General features: G+C 41.8%; 1 protein-coding gene across 3 annotated transcripts in view; it reads left to right on the plus strand.

Moving 5' to 3' along the window:
• The window catches only part of AGBL1 (AGBL carboxypeptidase 1), a 618,212-nt gene that overhangs the window by 315,686 nt on the left and 280,849 nt on the right, over window positions 1-21,677 (plus strand). For all 3 annotated transcript variants that reach the window (XM_045522553.2, XM_074353945.1, XM_045522552.2), the window contains exons 19-20: window positions 3,548-3,677; window positions 18,248-18,379. In XM_045522553.2, the coding sequence (XP_045378509.2) occupies window positions 3,548-3,677; window positions 18,248-18,379 (262 nt within the window). The remainder of the gene's footprint in view (window positions 1-3,547; window positions 3,678-18,247; window positions 18,380-21,677) is intronic.

Here is a 21,677-nt window from a genome sequence, read left to right on the forward strand (position 1 = left end):
AGGAAGTATTTTCTTCCCCCTCTGTAAGTGTGTGATTTTCAATAGTGGGGGTGGCGTATAGCAATGCTACCATTTTACTCTCCTCATGAGCAAAGCAGGACTTCAAACTCTATTTGAGGGATGACCCCTTTTCAGAAATTAGAGGCACTGAATTCATTGCCAGCCGGTCATAGCTGTCCATCTGCTAATTCTCTGCACATAGAGGGAGCAGCTGTCATTTCAGAAACGCTACAGTAGATAATCAGATGGGGCGCATTTCATCTTCAGATGCTTTAAACAAATCTCTGGGAAGAGTGGAAGCGGCTCCTCTGACTGCACGAGTCTCTGATATTATTAACACAAAATGCCAAATGGATTTGGAGATTGGGAGAAAATGGATTTGCTTTAAAAGGAAAAGCACTCGAGTTAGGTGTAGTACATATTGTAATAATCTGCAATTGCAAAGATGTAGGAACTGCTGAAGCCATGGGCACACACATGGATACTCTCAAAATCATAGCCACACACAGAACGCCGAGTGCAAGTGCACACAGATGGGTTTCCCAAGTTCACACAACCTTCGTATGCCAAAGGCATGCATCATTGCCTCGACCCCTGCAAAAGAAACAAAATTTATCCCAAACTAACAGCTTGCCTAAGTCTCACACTGGCCCAGTTTCTCTCCAAATCCATGTACTTAGACAATCTTCCATGTCATTCTCCCCTTTGTACTGTTTAATGGCTCCCAGTCTGTCCAGCAATTCACATTGTTATTTCCTTGCATTTTTTCCCTTAGATAAATTCTTTTCTCTTCAGTCTCATGGCTTCCATCCTTAAGTGTGCTCAAGTCAGCTTGAACTTAAAACTAACCACAGCCTCTTGTCTGAGGTTCTTAGCCAAGATTCTCTTCCTTTCCAATCAACCTGCGTATAGCTTGCTGATTATTCTTCCTAAGGAAGAATATTAGGATGAGACAAGGAACTAATGAGCATAGTCCAAGTGTTGCTCTGCATCCCTGAGCATTATAGGTGTGGATGGAGATGCAGACACAGATAGAGATGGAGATGTGCATGTGGATATAGGTGTAGACATGACATGGACATGACAATGGTGGAGTCAGAGTTCCATAGGTATTTCTCCATGGAGATATGTAAAACAGGTACTTCATTCGCCCCTCAAAATAAGCCTGGGAGGTAAGCTAGACATACCTATCTTGTACTGCATGTGAGAATATTGACTCTCAAAGAGTTCCCAAATCCCGTATCTGGTGACAGAGCTGAGAGCTGGGACTTGATCTTCTTAACCAACGCTCAGACTTATTCTAATTGCAACACAAAACTTTTTTTTTTTTTTTTTTGGAATTGTAATCTACACTGATCTTTCTGCTGTGTGGCAACCTCTGAGTCTTTTCCATGTGGACCTTGCCCTTGAACTTGGTCTCCATGGAGCATATGGAATGAAGAGGTAGAGGAAGTTGTGTGGAATTGCTGGCTGCTAGACACGTATAATGCCTGCATTTTCATTTATACAAACAGGAATGCTTTTAAGGGGCTGCCACTGATTTTATTACTTTTGACGTTATGAGGGAAAAACAAGTCCCCAGTGTTGATAAGAATCCAGGTCAAGGCAGGGAGACTCACAGAGCAGTTAAAGAAAATCCTGAGGTTCTGGGCTGTTGTGCCTGCAAGTACCTTGATGTGAGAAAAGAAATTCATTTAAACACAGGAGCAAGTCTGGGACACTGGCTTCTTTCCATTCAAATTTTCCCTTTATCCTTGGTCGCCAGGCAGAAACCCTATTTCAAGATGTCATTGCTATTAGAAAGAAGATGGAGAAAAAAAATCAAGAAAAGAACAAAAAAGTCAGAGAGGAAAATGCAAAAACCCTACCATTTCTTAAGTCAAAATATTTTAATGGTGAAATAGGGATAAATGATTAATCTAAAGATTTTCAGTTTCCAGTGAGCTGTTAAGGGGGCTGACATGCAGCAGGAAACTAATATTTAAAGATAATTTCAGAAACATGAGTTGAAAAGTGGTGAAAGGAGGAGGCTGAACCTTTTTCCTTCCCACCTCCAAGATTTATTGAATATAGTGCTTTTTTCTTCTTTAAATGGAAAACGTATCTGATTCTATATTTAAATGCTTGTGTATTTTTTTGGTTCCAAATTACTTCCTGAATACCAACTCTGACACAGTTTCTGTATTAGGGTCCTGATGGTAACAATGAAACTATTTCTGCCCCCAGGAGGCTTACAATCTAACTGCAAAGGCAAAGGAAATAACAATAAATTAAAAATTTTTGAAAATTCAAAAAGGTTTTATAAAAACTCTAATTAAAGATGCTGTTAAAACAAATAGGGGCAGAATGTAATGGCCTGGGGATCAAAGAAAGTTTCCCTGCAGTGCTGATGCCTGAAAGTTGAGTTGGTTGGAAGGGATGGAGCTTGGGGAGGGGGGTTGTGGCAAGGAGGCAAACAGGCACAATTATTCAGAGGGAGCTGTGCGCAATCTGAGCAAGTTGACGCATAGAAGGACAAGGGCAGCAGGAGGTGGCGGTAGGGATCTGACTAGGGGGTTGGGAGGACCAGGTGATGGAGATGCTGCACTGCTTCCTTCTATTCTGTGGCACCTCACTTGTTAGCCCTATTGGGTAAATAACATCTTAGCAGGGCTTCCGGGAGCCTCCCCGGAGAATGGGCTGCACTTGGGAATCTCTGGTGGTCCTGGGCTTTTAGGATGCCCTTACCTGCCACTCAGCGTCTCAGTTTCCTTCCCTCTGAATTGCAGTCAGTGCTCACACTAACCAGTTGTGTTATCTTTGTCAAAGGACTTGATACTTTCAGATGTGAGCCTCTCCTTTTCCCAAATGAGGAGATGTACGATTTTGAGCTCATTTCTAGTGCTAATATTCCATGATGATGTCTTTGAAAAAGATACTCTGGCTCTCTGGGTAAATGTCAAGCTTCCTGTGTCATCTGCATGGACAGGGAGGAAGCAGTAGTGATGGTAGAAACAGCCTTATGCTTTTTTTTCAGAGGCAAACAGAGCTGGGTGTGAAGCCTAGATCTAAGTTATGTGATCTTGGGCCATTTATTTAACCATTTCTAAGCGTCAGTCTCTTCACTGGAGTGCAGTCATATCCACCTGGCAGAGTTATTGGGCCAGCTAGAAATATCTTTGTAACAAATCCAACAATATAGATTGAGCTCAGCTCAATCATTTGTCCAACTGAAGGTCCCAGAGCCTAGAGAAATGGACTGAATTTGTTCTCTGTGGATGCACATAGCAGGGAACTACATTTCCTAAACTTTGCCTTAAAACAGTGGTAACCCAAAATCAAGTTAAGTATGGTTCCCAGTTCTTTTGGGGGCTGTGAATAATCATGACATATTGGGAGTTTAGAGGACAGATCTGTGGATTTTTGGACATCGTCAATTGATGCCAATTGAGCAGAAGTCAGAGGGAAGTTGGATTCATTACTTTAATTGTTTGTCTTGTCAAGCTTTATTTTCTCGAGTTACTTTCCTCTAAATGTGTATTTGTTGGCTTGTGGTTTGTTCCTGCAGTCACAGATGCTCCCTGAGAGGGGAGGATTTGAACAGACAATGGCTGTCTCCCAGTGCGCATCTCCAGCCCACGATTTACCACGCCAAAGGGCTCCTCCACTACCTGGGCAGCGTCGGCCGGAGGCCCGTGGTGAGTTACTTCCCTCTGCTTCCACACTCCTGGCCCTTTCCTCCCGCCTTCCAGGAGGTAGTAGACCTTCTGTCCAGGCAAGGAAACCAGACACAAGCAAAAGACCTGTGTATGACAAGCTCTAATGGGGATGGAGGGGAGGGGTGCATGTTCATTTCCCAAGGCCGCCATAGCAAAGTACCCCCAATGGGGTGGCTTAAAACAACAGCAACGTATTATTTCACAATTCTGGAGTCTAGCTGTCTGGAAATTAAGGTGTCAGCAGGCTCTGATCTCTCTGAAGCCTCTGAGAAAGAACCCTTCATTGCCTCTTTCTAGCTTCTGGTGATTGCCAGCAACCCTTAGCATCCCTTGGCTAGTGGGAGCACAACTCCAGTCTCTGCCATCTTTGCTCTGTGTGTGTCTGGGTATAAATTTCTCTCTTCTTATAGGGCCCATCCTGCTTCAGTATGGTCTCATCTTAATCACATCCACAGAGGCTATTTCCAAATAAGGTCACATTCATAGGTACTGGGGATGAGAGCTTCAACATATCTATTTGTGAAACAATTTAATGCACAACAGGAACCATTGGTTCCTGGACAAACCATTAGTTCAATACTCATTGGTGAAAACTGGGCAAAAAATTGTATTTCATCCCATTTCCTGGGTCTTTATTTTTCTGTTTTTTTCAGTTACTGGTCAAGGAAAAAATGTATATACATCTACGAAATAGCATTTGGAAAGAAAACAATCCTCTAGGTGTTTAGATTCACATTCAGCTGGTACTTTTTACATTCCCAAGATGATACTGGCACCATTCTACACACTTTCATGGGTAACCTTTTCTCCCAAGCCTACAGTAACTGTGCAATTGATGAAAAACAGACTTTTTGAATCCAGAGGCTTAGGGCCAAGGTAAGTTAGGAGGCAAAGCTAACCAAGTAACTGTAAAAAATGATCATTTATTGACTACAAATTGTGAACATATCTGTCTGCAAAAATGCAGAGGGGCATATGTCCAAATTTAGAGTGCTCATCTAACCTAAGGGACTTAAAATCATGTGGAGAAGCTCACAGATGGCCAAACTTCAAACAATCACCCCTACCATTAACCACGTTTTGATTGTATACTATGTAATCAAGACAGTGGCACATTCAATGAGCAGCTAGTGAAACAATGGATGAATATCTTATATAGAATCATATTTAAATCTCAAAAAGATTAAGAGGTCAAGTGATTTCCTTGAGATCCCCAGGAGGCATATGGTAGAGTTGAGATTCTGTTCTCACCTGTTTTTCTACGCTGCAACCCCATGTCTCCTCATCACCTACTCTTTGAGAGGATGTGTTAGGGTGTCCCTGAGACTATCTTCAGGTTCAGTGATTCCCTGGTAAGACTCACAGAACCCAGAATAGTTCTTAGGCTCATGGTTACAGTTTATTACAGTGAAAGGATACAGATTAAAATTAGCAAAGATAAAAAGCACTAGGGCAGAGTCCAGGAGAGACAGGTGTAAGTCCAGGTGTCTGCTCCCAGTCGAGTTGTTTGAACACTGCTGAATTCTCCAGCAATGACGTGTGATAACGTGCAGAGTGTTTCCAACCAGGGAAGCTCCCCTGAGCCTTGACGCCTAGGAGTCGAGGTCCTTTTATCAGGGGTTATTTTGTAGCCGTGGTACCCCACATGACCAGTCTTAGTTACTCAGTCTGTAAGTCCTTCAGAGGTCAGACTGACACTTTGTGGCACAAGAGCCCCACCCAGCATATATCACATTGTCAGCACCAACCTCACAAGGTCCAAGGCCCCAGGTTGAGAAAGACACTCTTACCTAACTGAATATTCCTAAGATGTCAAGGTGATCTCCCAGGAGCCAGTCAAGGGCCAGGCCTTTCTTTGGCAGGTACAGGGTTTGAACACTTCATACTTGCTGAGTCAATGCTTTATTGCAAAGAGAACCAAGCACATCCTTTTCCTTTAAGAATGCTTGTTGGTCAAAATGCACAATGTTTTCCTGCCAACCCCCACGCCCCATCCAAAGAGACACTATAATCTATGCTGTCTACCCTCCAGAAGCAAGTTCATGGCCTGCGTAGCAGATCACCTGTCTCAGGGTCAAGATCTTGAAAAATATGTCTCTCTGAGTAGGAAGCTTTAGCCTCTGGGAGGAGAGAGAGAGACTTACAGAAAAAGAGGTTCCAATCTGATACACATTTAAGCATACACACATTCAACCCGTAACAAACAGGATTCCTCTCCGCTCTGACAACCTCTAATTGAAGAGCGGAACATTTATTTTAAAGCGTGACAGGTGAAAGTCTTGTTTAAAAATATAAATAAACATTAATTAACTGTAAACATGACAGCCACAGACCTGTTTCCTGCTGGGACCATCTGAGAGGTGGGTGAGAAACAGCTGAGCACTAAACACAATTCACAGTGTCACAAAGCTCTCTAGTAGGCTCCACATCACCTTTTAGTTATCTATGAGGCTATAATTAACCAGCCTCCTGCTGACAGCAGAAGCACCATCACTCATTCAGTTCTCAGGCTTGTCCTGTACCGGGAAGATTGCCAGAGTCAAGATTGCCTCTTGGGCTCCATGGTGGCAGGTTAAGTGTGACTTCGCCCCATCTCTGATTCTAATGAAAATATTTCTTCAGCATCAGGAAGCCACATTCTGGTTCTAGATGGTATTGAGGCATTTACCTATGGGCAGGTAGAATAACATGAATTCTCAGGACCAATGAGAATGCAAGACAGTGAGAGAAAGTACTACCATGATACTTCTGGGGGTTGCCAAAGACCTGGCAGTTCATTAAGTCTATGAGCAATATGGCACTTTTGACATATTGTTTTATCCATCCACCTATCCTCCATCCATCCATCCATCCACCCATCCATCCATCCACCTATCCATCCATCCATCCATCCAAATATCCACCCATCTATCCGTCCATCCATCCATCCATCCATCCATCCATCCATCCATCCATCCATCCATTCATCTGGGCAGCTATCCATTTGTCCACTCATTTACACTGTGTATGTAATCATTGTGCTGGGAGCCAGAAGGTACAAAGCTATTAAAAAAAAAAAAAAAAAAAAGATTGTCCTTTTCTTTGAGGAGTCCATGTTTCTTTGGTAGAAAGTGGAGTCAGGTCTGCAAAGAAACCAATGTAGTTAAAAAATGATAAAAATTGTAACCAAGGCTCATGTGAGTTGTAGGAACACAGATGAGAGATTGAACCGCCTTCCCTCAAGGTTATGGAAAAGCTGGAGAGTGGAGATGCCATATGAGCTGGAGTTGAACGATGAGTAAAGGTTTTTCTTGGTTTTCCTGGTAGTAAATTAGAGAAATAGTCTTTCTTTGGAGGTCTACAGGCCTGATTATGAACTCTTAGCTCTTCTACCTTGTGAAATTGAGGACCTGGTGAGTTTTCTATGCTCGGGGGTCACCTTGCAGACCAAAAGAAAGGACACTTTTTATTAACTGATGGCATAGATTCAGCTCACATTACATTGATCTTATGGACCCTTTCCCATTTTCTTGAACTTCCATTTTCTGTATCTCTTGTTTGTTAGAAGATCAGGAAATCTCCAGATCCAGTACATTCCAAAAGCCCAGAAACACACACAAAATTGGCATATTCATACATTGGAATACTATTCAGCAATAAAATGCTAAAGGCATCAGCAATGAACTACAGATAGACTCAGCGATATGGATGAATTTCAGAAACACATTGAGTGGAATAAGCTAGATGCTAAGAAACAGATATTCTACGTTTCCATTTATGCAAAGTTGAAGCTCAGTAAATCAGAACAGTGGTTGCCTCTAGCAGGGGATTAAATAATAGGATAGGGGCAGGAAGGAACTTTCTAGGTTAGTGGAAATGTTCTATATTTTGATTGAGGAGTTAGTTACAGCAAAACCCACTGACTCAAAACTCATTCGAGATCTGTGCATGGACATATTTAACTTTATTTAGAATTAAAGATAAAGAAATCAAAGCTAAGTCACACAGCTTTGAAATGCAGCATAAAACTGGCCAGCATAGAGGCATGCAAGTCCAGCCAAGGGAGATATCTTTGCCAGAACAGAGTAGAAAGGCTGAGAAGAAGATCCATTAGAAGTCAGAAAGCTCCAGCCAGAGAAAAGGCGTGGACGCAGAGAAGCCCAGAGAAGCAGACAGGCTTGACAATCAACCAGTGGGAGGCGCTGAAGAGTTCCTCTTTGCGGCGCTCCCCACCAGGGCCAGGAGGTATGTGGCCCCGGGGCAGTAGGGCGGGGCTTGGGGCGTGGAGGAAAGCTCTCAGGCGCTTCCCGGGAAGCCAGGCCCGTGGCCTCTTCTGAGCTGGGCTGTTGTAGCTGCCTGGCCCCTGTGCTGCTGCAGAGGATCTGGGCTGCGGAATCAGGAGAGGCATCGATCCCCATCCCCTCGGCTCTTGCTCTGTGAGTGCGAGTTGGTGAAAAGGGACTGAGCGCGCTTTGAGCAGCTCATTGATTTCCGTTTACCGCTCACACAGACCAGGCCGCCTGCTGCCTGGGGACGGGGAGGGCATATTTGGGTTTTATCTTTCTCCGGGGCCTGATGGAACAGAACTTTCAGCTACTTAAACGATTTTCCTGGTCTTATTCTGTCCCTCTGGCATATGTTTTTAGTTAATCAGCTTCTTTTTCAAAAAAGGCATGAAAGGAGAGGGCAAAAAGAAATGGCATGTCTCTTCCTAAAGCCTTGTCTCCGAGGATCTCAAGATGCTCTATATACACTATTTTATCGCGACTTTATTCCTCAGAAGTTGCAGAAGAACAAATGTTATTGTTGCTTATTTTTACTGACTCAGGCTAAGGTACTGAATCTAGAATTTTCCTCTTTTTGTATTTGACGATATATATATAGTAGGGGGAAAAAAATCCGAAAACCAAAAAACAAAACAAATGAAAAAACCCCATGGAGGTCCTGGATAAAATAATAATAATAATAATAATAATATTATTATTATTATTATTTAATTGCATTTTTTAAAATTTAAATTTGTTCCCATGCTATCAGAATAATGATTAAACAGTGCTTCTTTAGCATACGAGAAACCATGTTTATAGGTGCTTTCAGGGACATAAATACTCCACACTTAAGTGCATTGCTAAAGTGTCTTGGATAAACTTACGTCAGAAAGCAAAGAAGATGTTTCCTCTCCCTTCCTCGCTGGTATCTCCAGTGAACCTTCTGTGTATCACAGGGCTTGGAAATCTGATGTCCTCCATATGCTACAGGGAGGATCAGTCAGATTTTTCAGAGAACTCTGAGCAGATTCCTTATTTTTCATTTTTTGCGAAATGGAGTGAGGTTAGGAGTCAGAGTGGAGGGGAAATAGGAAGGGAATTGCTTGGATCAGTGTTTCCTTTCAGCCCCTTTGAAGATGCCTCTGCCCAGAGCTGGTGGAAATGGGGAAAAAGGGAAGAAATTTGCGGAGACGGGGCCAGGTAGGCTAGTTTGGCTCTAACGCTATTCTCTGTGGTAGAGGGCTGCGAGTCAAAACAGGCTTCGCAGGAGGACACGAGGAGACCTGTGCTTCGTCTGCTCAATGCACGTGTCTGGGAAAGACTGATCTCGTGAGCGGAGCAGGGCAGGGATGATCATGGCCAATGGCTTTGGACACACAGTACAAAGTTCTAGTCCCAGAAAGCAGAGCTTGCCAAAGCACATTCCAGCCTATGGTCCAAGACAACCAACAGTCCTCCAAGATAGGAACGCAAACCAGGGAATGGGGACAAGCCTCCTCTCACGGACTGGGAGGCATGGGTAGGTGGGTAGGTGAACACTTCTACCTTGAGAGCTTTAGTACCTGCGACTGAGTGAGTCAGGTGGCAGAGGCCTCACCTGGGCTGAAAGGTCGCAGGGACTGTGTCCAAAGCTGGCAGCCAGGCTGCTGCTTCTTTCCTTTCAATGTCTAAAACTGGAGGGAAAAGAGCAGTTTTAACTGCTGGGGAGCCTACCAAGGACTCCCTGCATAAGTGCCTCTCTGGGTGTTAAACTCACTGCTCATGGAGGGACCACTGGCCAGAGATGGGGAGGAGAAATCAGCTTAGGCAAGACCTCAGGGTCAGCCTGGTCGTCCAGTCTTTTATTTTTGCTGATTGACAGGCTTTTCATCATCGATAAATCTAATGTGAGATCTTTTGTTTTGGAAAATCTTTGGAGCCAGACTGATCAGAGTTGGAAAGAAAGCACATTTTATTAATGAGTGGTTTTCAATGGGTGGTCATATGCAAGTCGCTTAACCTCCTTTAACCTTAGTAGAATTTGAACCTCATCTGTAAATTTGAGTGATAGCCTCCTGTCAGGAATTTTAGACTGATCGTACATGTGTGTAAAACCTTAGCAGCGTGACTGGCACAGATCAAGCATTTAAATCAATAGCAGAGATTAAGATGGTTATTACTTACCAGAAGGGCACTGTATACAAAACAAAGCCACGTACTGAGCTGTGTGCCTTTGCGTTCATTTACATGGGTTCTCTCGATGTAACAAATACTCTGGAAAGAGGGCCATTAGAATACACACCACTGGGATGGCAGGAAACCTCCTCTAGCATTTTACTACAGGTAATAAAGGGTCCCCTGTGGGAAATCTCATAACCAGTTAGTTATTGATACGTTCAGCTGAGTTTAATGTGAACAAATTCACCCCACATTGGCCATTGGAGGGGGTCAAAACTGATTTGTAAGTAAAGGCTGTTTTTCTAAGACCATGTTGGAACTCTGACCTATAATGGCCCAATTTAGGCGAAAGTCTCTCACTTTAGGAAAGGGAAAGGAGCATAAATTCCCCTTTCAGGTAGTTATGGGGATAAATTCTACACATGCCCCCTACGGTGCACCTGCGCCATGACTCTTGTTGCTGATGACTCAAGATGAAACGCTTACTAAGAAGAGAGCACGGCTGTCCGTAAAAGGGCTGAGGAATGCGGTCTTGCAAACGGAGCTCTTGGATGATGGAATGTGCCACCAAGAGCATTTCCGTCACAGAGAGGTTTATTCCAGTCAGGAGCTTGGGCTGAATGCCGTCTGCAAAATGCCGTGCACCAGCTGGAGTCTCTCGGGCTTTAGTGAGCCTTGGTTGGCAATTGGAAACACCGCTATTTGGGTTTCCATCACCTTCCCCAGAATTAGCCTCCTTCTCGCTCCAGCCTCGCCTTCATTTTCTCGTGGCAATGGTATAAATAATGCAGAGGTCTTGCTGCTGGGAGGCAGGAACAAGACCCAGATGTCAGGAATGGAAAACACAGCAGCTTAAAGCTGGCAAAGCAAAGCAGCAAACATAATCGGGGGTGGGTGAGCCGTAGGGAGAGGCGGAATGGCTAAGGGAGGTGTGTTTGAGAAGTGGGGGGGGTAGCCTCTTGAACAAGAGGCCCAACTAGCTTGCAGAGGAACGGGGATGGGGCCAAGGAATGGAGGGGAAAGATGGAGCAGCCTGGTACTCGATGATGTGGCCCTGAGCAGCCTTTTTGCTGAGCAAGAAATGATGGAACTCACGTTTGCATGAATTAAATTAACCTTGCAGTTTAGCTCAGATGGGAATTCATTGGAAAAAGTACTAGGGAGATGCACGAGAGAGCCTGATTTCAAAATTGTAATCCAATCCACACTAGACACTTAGCTGATGAAGAAAGGGAGACCCAGGAGAATCAGTTTAGCGCAGGGTGAACACGTTCGAAACCAACCAGTCCGGCTCAAACAAAACAGAACTGCACTAAATGAAGCCTTCAAATCTGCATCTCTTCCTATGTTTCTTTCCTTGGAGAAAAAGCACGATCACATTGCCTATTCACTTAATCCGGAAATCTGGGTAGTATTCTTAACCTCTTCCTCACTGAGCCCCTAAATCAATTTAGTGTCCAATTCTGATCGATTTTTACTTCCTGACTCACCAATTTTTTTTTTTTTTCTCTCCTATTTACATACCTGCTGCCTTAAACCAGGACCTCGTCATCATCTCTCATGCCTGGTCTCGGTCCCGGCCATCCGTTCTTTTTTTTTTTTTTTTCCCCAGTGGAAGTATAGTTGCTTTACAATGTTGTGTTAGTTTCTGGTGTGCAACATAGTGATTCAGTTATACACCTCTCTATATTCTTTTTCAGATTCTTTTTCATTATAGGTTATTACAGGATATTGAATGTAGTTCCCTGTGCTGTACAGTAGGGCCTTGCTGTATATCTATGTTATATGTAGTAGTTGGTATCTGCTAATCCCAAATTCCTGCCATCCATCCTTAACACTCACGTTCTAGTGATCGGATCCAGCTGCTCCTCTTTGCTCCAGTACTTTGATGGCTCCTTCACCACCTTCATGAAAATGTCCAGACAGCCTCGAATGATATGCAAGCACATCGATGATGCGCCCACTGCCCACCTCTGCATATACCTGAGATCCATGCTCCTTTAGTCTATAGTCTTATTCCAAATGATAGCAATTCTTCATACCCATAGTCCTTTCCCCCTCATTTTTCATTTGCCTGCATAGCTCTCACTAAGCAGGACCCATCTTGGTATCACCTCCCTAGGGAATCCCAGGACCACCACATCACACACTTGCAGGAGTGTCATTCTTTGGGGTGAGGTGTGAGTGGTGCCCTGTGAGTTGTGCTGCGTGCTCTTATTTGGGTTCCCAGAGAACCCTGTGTCTCTCTCTCTCTCTTTTCTCTCCTCTCACCTCAATACGATCACCTGCTCACTTGTGGGGTGGTCCCAACAAACTAGCTCCTAGAAGAGGCAATATAGACCTGAAAAGTGTTATAAAACATGGATCCTGGACTAGAGCAAATGAGGATTCAATTATTTGCTCACATCCTTAATAGCAGTGCAAACTGGAGCAAGTCTAGGCAAGTTACTTATTTTTTTCCTACAATTAAGTTTCCTCAGCTGCAAAACAGGGGATAATGATAGTGCCTACTTTATCATGAGATCATCTGTAATAAGTGTCTGGCACAGTCTCTGAAGTACCATGTCTCCAGTAAATTAACTACTGTTGTTCTTGTCATTGTTACGGAGGGCACTACTGCCTTATATTAAAATTTTAATTTCTCCTGCCACACAGCAGGCACCCAGTAAATATTTGTTGAATCAACTGACGAATAAGCAAGACAGGGCCACTGGCCAACCGGTGGATACTGGAGTGCCGCTGCTGGGCACACTTCCCACTTACCTGTTACAGAATTTTACTGGAAGGAACCATCTGAATGTTCAGTCTTCCAATAGGAAAGAAAAAGCTTCCTCAACTGAAATAAGTTGATAATTTGTCTTGTAATTGCCCCCTGCGATTTAGAGGAACACATGTTTCTTATAATTAGCAGACATTTATTTTTAGGGATGTCATCTGAGTAACATGTAGACAGTATCTCCATCTCCTTTATTCTGAACCTTCAGAGGCCAGTAGAACCCCCAGGGCTGAGCAGGGCTCCTTCCTACAGGCGAAGAGTTCTGTAATTTGTCATTTACCTCAGCTTTCAAAGTCTGTAAGGATCAGGGAAAAAGAAAATAAATAAAACTCTTTTCTCCAGTTGAATTCAGCAGTTTAAGGAGCGCCTGTCACCACGTCGGCGTAGCTTCTGGCTTTTTTGAGAAATCTGTTGCTAAGACACCGTCTTAATTTGTTTGCACACTTCTCATAAGAATGGTGGGTGTTTATCCACAGAGAGAAACTGAGGTGTAAGAGGTAAAGGTTGGTGGAAAATTCAGAAGGGTAGAGATTTAAAACTCAAACAATTGTTTGATTGGTTCCTTTAGACTAGAGGCTTTCACAGCAAGGTCCCGGGGCATCGGCATTGCTTGGGGACTGTTAGAAATGCATGTTCTTGGGCCTCACCCCGACTTCCTTGAATCTCAGAATCGCTGGGGAGTGGCCCAGAGTCTTTACTGTAACAAGTCCTCCAGGTTATTCTGATGCTGGGTAACATGCAAGGTCCACTGCTCTGGACTCTAGACCCGTGCAGTGGGTCTCCACGCTGGCTGCACGGTTAAAATCACCTGGAAAACTTTTCAAAATCCCATCTCCCTGGAATCACTGCAGACCAATTAAATCAGAATCTCTGGAGGTGGGCTCCAGGCACTGATATTTTTAAAATCTCCTCCGGAGATTCTAATGCATGGATGGATGGAGAAGCACTGGCCTAGGGGATAATATTTTTGTTGCAAATAACTGAAACCCACTAAAGTAACCCAAAGTGTCAGTTGTGAAGGAAAAAAAGTCTGATAAGGTCTAACCAGGGCTGGAAAGCACCCAAACCCCAGACAGTTCTGCTTTCCGTCTCTCAGTTTCCTCCTTCTGTGGTCACACTGTTGTCTGTTTTCTGCCTTTCTCTGCACATTTGCTTAATTACCTCACCTTTTGCAGAACAACGTACTCTGCTCACTCACTGCTTCTGCTCTGCTCTTTCGTTATTTGTCTTGTTATTGGATCAGCTCCCTCCTCCCAAATCTGCATGAACTTCTGCTCTGATGCCCACAGCTTGCTGATAATCTAGAAGCTGTGGACATTTATTTTCTCATAAGACTTTAACCTGAAACTATGAATTAAAGATCCTACTAAAAATTAGATTCTTTTTTTGAAGAGGAAAAAAAATACTTAAAAATACTTTCCTGCTAGGATGGACCTGGAGATTGTTGTTCTAAGTGAAGTAAGCCAGAAAGAGAAAGAAAAATACCATATGATATCATTTATATGCAGAAGCTAAAAAAAAAAAAAGGAAACTCTAAACTCATCTACAAAACAGAAACAGACTCTCAGAGATAGTAAACAATCTTATGGTTACTGGGGAAAGGGGGTAGGAAGGGATAAAACTTGGGAGTTTGAGATTTACAAATGTTGGCTACTATATATAAAAATAGATTAAAAAGAAGTTTCTCCCGTATAGCACAGGGAACTTTGTCCAATATCTTGAAATAACCTTTAATGAAAAAAATATGAAAACGAATATATGTATGTATATGCATGACTGGAACATTGTGTTGTACACCAGAAATTGACACATTGTAATTGACTGTACTTCAATTAAAATAAATAAATTAAAAAAAACAAATCCAAAACACTGTTGAGGGGTAAAAAAAAAAAGACAAAAAAATCCTATTCTGCTAATAGGGAATTTACATTGTAATTAACCCCCTTCCCACCGAATAGTCACTTTCTATTACTGACAATAAAAAGAGGGAGGAGGAAAAGAAGGTAACTGTGGAGAAGAACTTCAAGTCCTTTAGTTCTTAAAACTCTCATCTCGCCGATATTTGATCTGTCTAACCTGCCACCTCCTGATCAAGTCAGTGTTCCTTGTCTGACAACAACCTGGATTCCAGAAGTCAGTCCTGACATCCCTGAATTCTTCCCTGCCTTTCCAGCCCACCAGCAAAGCCATACACCTTGCCAGTGCTAACTTGCCATCTGAGAGTTAGTCTTCGTCTTCTCCTGTGATGACTGGGCGGACCATCCACCTGTTTGTCCTTTTATTTTTCTGGCTCATGCGTATTTATGGCTTCATGCATCTGCCCGGCGTGTCCTGGGCCATTCCTGCTGCCAACAGCTTCCTATTCAAACAATGAACTACAGGACTTGATCACATTCCAGCAAGTAGGCTCAGTCATCATCTTGTCTAATTTCTCAACAAGCAACATAGTTGACAGCAATATATTTGGCTTTTGCTGAGATACTTCCGGAGAACAGACATTTTTAAAAGCATAACACAGCATTGCAGGACAGCTATAACCATAGAAAGTTATTTCTTGCCAGTCGGTAATAAATATTCAACAACTGAATTTAATATGGAGCTGGAATCTGTGTCCGTATTTCCCTTCCTTTCACCTTTCTCTGCTCTTTGAGATGATAGCAAGTAATGTATTCATGTTTCAGGTGGGAGAGTTTGTAAATTTGGGGAACTGCTTATCAAGACCCCATTAAGCTGCCTTTTCTTCTAGAGTAAGCATTGCCGGTATCTTCAGCTATTCTGTTCAGACATTTCTGTTTACAGACATTCCTGTTTCCCTTGGCTTTCTGATTCCTCTCTACTGAGGTATCCTAGCTTGTTTTAAAAGGATCCACTCAGAGTTGAAAAACACTGTGTTAAATGCAAATTGACCAGCATGAGGTACATTGGCCTGATTGTTCTCCTAATGTATGACCATATACTTCTCCAAAAGCAATTTCTGATGAGATTAAATTTTGCCGTTCGTGGCTGCTGATTCATTCTGAGCAAACCGTCATCTAAAACTTCTACATCTCTCGTTCAGAACCTACTTCTTAGAGAAACGTCTCTTTCACTTGTGCCACTGTTTGAATCTAATTGTAGGAGCTGCGTTTGTTTTAAGTGTTTCTATTTCTGCTGATTCTGCTCTTTTTGCACTTGTAATTCCCGCTTTTATTTCCTCTGCTGTCGGTTGTTCTTGATTCTGTATCATTAGCAATTTGATAAACACCTTCCGCTACCTACTCTGTTTCCTTAACTTACTACATGAAACCTACGCTTCTAGAGACCAAGGAACAAATGTGAAGAAATACCACATTAAAATACGAGGCCGTCTGTCCCTTTGAAGCCCACAGATGTGTAGCTATCATATGTTAAGTTTATGTACACAGATCACACTGCTACAGCTTGATCAAGTCTCATAAAACGAACACACCATGTAACCACCAACCAACCAGAGAAACGGAGCACCACCTGCAACCCAGAGACATCGGTCATACAATGTCCTGCATGCACTACCCTCATTCTATCACTGTGTTAGTTTTGTCTGGTTTTGAATGTCGTATAAAGGAGATTGTCTGGATATTCTCTTGTATCTAGTTTGTTCTTTCATCCTCAACACCGGAGAGTATCGTGTTGAACGATGATCTCACAGTTTATTAACCCATTTTACAGCTTACACATTTAGCCTCCTAAAAATAGTGGTGCTGTACACATTCTTGATATCTTCTGGTGCCCCGATGTATGCATTTCCGTTGGGCGGGTTCTAGAATATGTGTATAACTCACTTTAAAAGGACACTCTCAAATTGTTTCCCACAGTCACAGTGTAGCGTTGTAGTCCCACAATCTGGGCTCCACTTGCCCTGTATCCCGGTCAGCCTTTGGTGTGTGATCTCTTCATGATGCTAGCAGTCCTAATAACCCATTAGATGCAGTGGGATCCCATTGTGGGGTTCAAATTGTATTTCCTTGATATTAATGAGGTTGACTACATTTTTATTTGCTTTTCATTTGCCATCTGGACATTCTCTTTTGTGAAATGTCAATTCAAGTTTTTTTTCCCATTTAAAAATTGAGGTTGGTTCTTTTTTTCTTATTGATACACACGCACACACACGCATTCTCTATAGGAATCATTGGTTGTATATATGAGTGGCAAATATGTTATTTCACTCTCTGGCTTGCCTTTTCACATTCTTCATGGTGTCTTTAGATCCACAGAAGAGCTTAATGGAATATATCTAATTGAAAAATATTTTCTTTTATGTTTAGTTCTCACTTGTGTCCTCTTTAAGAACCCTTTTCCAACTCCAAGGTCATACATAGGAGCCCATGTTACCCTCAGATAGCTTTATTGTTTTATCATCCATGTTAAGGTCTCCAGTCCACATAAAAACCTTTAAACACGTAACAAGAATAAATGTTCTTAGGTGTAGGATCAACGTGCAAGTTTCCACAAAATGAAGAACAAAACAAAACACTCTCTGTGGATTTTGAATGACATGCATTGAACTTATGTAGATAAATTTACTAAGAATTTAATTTTTTCATTTTTCTCAGTAATGTGTCTTGTACGTCTTTAAAGTTATTCTTACGAGTTTAATACTTTCATACTATTTTAAATACTGTTTTTAAATTCAGACTTTTGTTTGAATATTGGTAGTACATATAAATGCACTTGATTTTTTATACGTTGACATTCTAACTTGTAATTGTGTAATAATTTGTGTGTGTAGATTTTTGGCATTTTCCATTTTACAATTTTTATGTAGGAAAATAAAGACAACTTTATTTACTCCTTGCAAATTTTACCACGATACTAGCATGCCTCAAATTGTGGCTTCTTCTTTAGCTTGGATCCTAAAACAAAAAAGACATGCTGAAAAATAAACCTCCATTTGCTAAGCTATTGAGTTTAGCGGTCATTTATTTATTTATTTATTTATTACTACATCAGACGCTACAGAATAAATGATGGTGATTTATTAGCTCCTCTTTTTTTTATATTCAATCTATTCCTTTTAAGTGGACATTTCACAATGACTTTCAAAATTATATGAAACTCTCATTTTTTAAGTCTATTTCCTATTTCTTCTCTCAGTTTTAACCCTGTTTCCTCCCCTGTCGCAAGTAAATTTCTCAAAAGAGCTGCACGTGGCTCATATTTCCTTACGTCCTGTTCAATCTTAAGCCCTTTCCAAGCTATCTTCGTTTCTGAAAACTCTACCACCAAAGTCACCAGTGATCCCCCCATGCCTGGTTCTGCATAGTATCTAAGAAAGCTGACATTTTAAACATTTAAGAAACCCATGGACCTGACCTGGACTGACTTTCTCCTTTGCTTGGCCATTGTAGGTCTTCTGTGATTTCCATGGTCACTCCCAAAAGAAGAATGTGTTCCTGTATGGTTGCAGCATCAAGGAGACTTTGTGGCAAGCAGAGTCCGCTGTGGGCACATCGAATCTCTCAGAAGATGTCAGCTACAGGGTAAGTCATTAGGGAGAATGACACCAGGCATTTTGTGTCCACATGCTTGCCTTTGATATATGGCCCCACTGTTATTTTCCAAAATAAGTATTTTGATTATTTTAATTATAGGATTATAGTACAAGCAGGTCGAACGCATGTGTAACCTCTCCGCATTTTTGGTGAATAATGGCTTCCTCCTTGGTTGCTCTGAATTTGTTTTTTTTCTGTGATATGATACAGTGCACAGGACATGAGAATTGAAGACCTCATTTCAATACCTGGCTTTACAAGTATTAACTGTGTGACTCTGACTCATTAACATCACATCTCTAAACTGTCATTCTGTTACCTGTAAAATGGTAGTGAAAATACTGCCTCGGTTATGCATTTATGGAAGGAACAAAATGATACTGAATTTGAAAGGATCTTAAATAAATATGAAGAAATGAACAAATTTAAGGCATTAGACCATCCATGTCCCTCTGCGTGAGCCTGCTATAAAAAGGAGGGCAGTAGTCTGCTGAACATCATTCTACTTTTTCTGGGTTCCAGTGGTTACAGCTTAACTATTCCTCCACTGAAACAAAGAGCAGGTTAAGAAGGGGCAAAGAAGGAAGGATTTCTTCCTGTCAGAGTCAAGTAAACAGGTTATTGCCTCCTGGAAATTGGGAAGGGGTAGAAGAGACCAAGTTATCCAAACAAAATAAAAACTGGCCTTTGTTTCAAATTTATACAGGAAAAGGAGAAAAATCATTGTGTTGGAAAAACCTCCAGCTCTCCTCCTGCATCTTTCTCCTTTTGCACAGAACACTTCTTTTCTGACCCTTCTGCAGACGAAATGTGTGGATTCCCCTGCCTCGCATCAAGCAATTCTGTGACACCTGCTGGGTGTCCTACAATTTAGCTCAGTTCTGACGCTATCTACCTGGAAATAGTATTAAATCCCTCTGGTTAAGGGCTCAGTCCCAAGAGACTTCAGCCCCACTTCAGATGCCAATCACAAGTATTATGCCCCCGAGTTGCCCACAACTTCTGTCTGACTTGGCTATGAATCAGAGGTTCCCATGGTCTCCTCCCTGTTGGGTTCGATCATTTGCCAGAACAGCTCACAAGGAAACACTAACTTACATTTACCAGTTTATCAAAGGATATGATAAAGGATACAGATGAACAGCCAGATAGAGAAATGTAGAGTGAGGTCTGGGAGCGTCTTGAGCTTCTGTCCCTGTGGAGCTGGGGGAGGTGTATATGGATGTCGTCATCAACCTGGAGGCTCCCTGAAACCACACTATTTGGATTTTATGGAGTCTTCCTCACTCCATTTCCAGCCTCTCTCTCTTTCCTAGAGAAGTGGCCATCAGCCCTGATCCAGGAGCTCCCCCAGAGTCACCCTGTTAGAACAAAAGATGCTCCATGTGCTCTTATCACATAGGAATTTACAAGTGTTTTAGGAATCTTGTGTCAGAGCTGGGGATGAAGAACATATATATATATATATATATATTTATTTATTTATTTATTTATTTATTTATTTATTTATTTATTTATTTATTTATTACAAATCACAACATCACAATTATGATGGTACCAACCCTTTCTGAATCTCTTATTATTCTGAATATGTCAGTTTACTGTATGCATAATACCCTCATGTACAGTGTTAGTAAGTATTAAAAGAGGTAAAAATCCACCAAACTACTGTTTTACCTGGAAATGTGTCCCCTGTTTCCTGAGTTTTTCTTCACCCTCTTCATTCATGTCCGTCAGAGGCATGACTAATCAGTAGAATTCCCCAACGCTATTAAAGCAGAACCAATAGCTTGTCCTCAGTGTCCTATTTACTCTAAGGCTCAACCAGAGAGCTGGTGATAAGTCTTGAGAAGCTTAACTGCTTAATCTTACGTAGGAAACTAGTTGAGTAAATGAAAACATTCATCTGGGCAGGTCATGCTGATCTACACAAAATTATCTCTTGTGCATGGTGCATCTTAAACTAAAAGAATCTGCATTGTCTGATCTTAAATATAGAGTCAGCATGACTTTTATCTCTCTTTTTTCAAGAGAAAGCTAATAATATTGAGAGATAATTCCCTATGTACAGGCAGAGATAATAAGAAACAGAACCTTAGCAAATCCCTTGTGTGAAGCTGACATGGAGTAGATCAGAGCTCAGGTATCATAGGGGAATTTTATGTTCTGTATCTCAGTTTTAGCGTATGACTCATGTTGTTTAATTAATAAATTCAACAAATATTTTGAGGTTTGGTTTAGTGTCAGGTAAGGTGAAAGTCATGAACAGTACAGAGGTGGATATGCCACATTCTCTGCCTTTGAGAATAAGCTCAGAAATATTTAATAGCAGTGCTATTGGAAAGATGAATCCATCCAGAAACTGATATTCATCTGTTTGGCCTGTTAGTTTTGGGTAAGTCAGTTAGTCTGAGTCTCAATTCTCTCCCTTGTGAAATAAAGAAATTTAAATCTGACCTAAGTTCATTAAATATAATTTGTTGATGCTCTAGGGCTCTTCAGTGGTGATTCATAGGCTACTGTGAGAAGTAGCAAAGTGGGTAAGGTTTTGGCCCCAATCCCTCACTTTCAACCCAGACAGCCTTGCTTTTGGATATAATTGGCTTCTGTGATTAATAGAGGCTGAGAAATCTCAAGATCAGCCATTTGCAAGTTGGAGACTCAGGAAAGCCACCAATGTAGTTCAACCTGAATCTGAAGGCCTGAGACCCAGGGGAGCTGAACATGCATATCCAAGTCTAAGTGCGTGGGAAGACTGATACCCTCGCTCATCCAGTTGAGCAGAGACGGGGTGAATTCTCCCTTTCTCTACCTTTTGTTCTGTTTAGGCTCCCAGATTGGATGAAGCCCACCCAAATTGGGGAGGGCAATCTGCTTTCCTGAGTCCACCTACTAAATACTAATACTAAATACTAATTTGATCTAGAAACACCCTCATAGGCATGTCCAGGAATAATGTTTAGCCAAATATCTGGACACTTTGTGTAGACAACTGATGCATAAAATTAGCTGTCATACTGGTGTTCTACCTAAGATGCTTTTTGTGTAAATGAGTCTTGTTAGAATTGAAGGGAAACTAAAGGATAGGGAAACTGAGATGCAGATAGCGAAACTGAGATGTAGAAAAGAGTGTCTATGTACGAGAATTTAATGTTATAGTCATGATATCTACCAGGATTCAGTAAGTAAGAGGCTGATTCATATATTCATATAAAAATGAAACAATTCAAAATATGTCCAGCTTATCAGAGAGTTTTTTTGTCCTCTAGCATTGGTATTAAAGAGG

Source organism: Camelus bactrianus, chromosome 27, assembly GCF_048773025.1.
Source record: "Camelus bactrianus isolate YW-2024 breed Bactrian camel chromosome 27, ASM4877302v1, whole genome shotgun sequence".
In the NCBI taxonomy this organism is placed as follows: Eukaryota; Metazoa; Chordata; class Mammalia; order Artiodactyla; family Camelidae; genus Camelus; species Camelus bactrianus.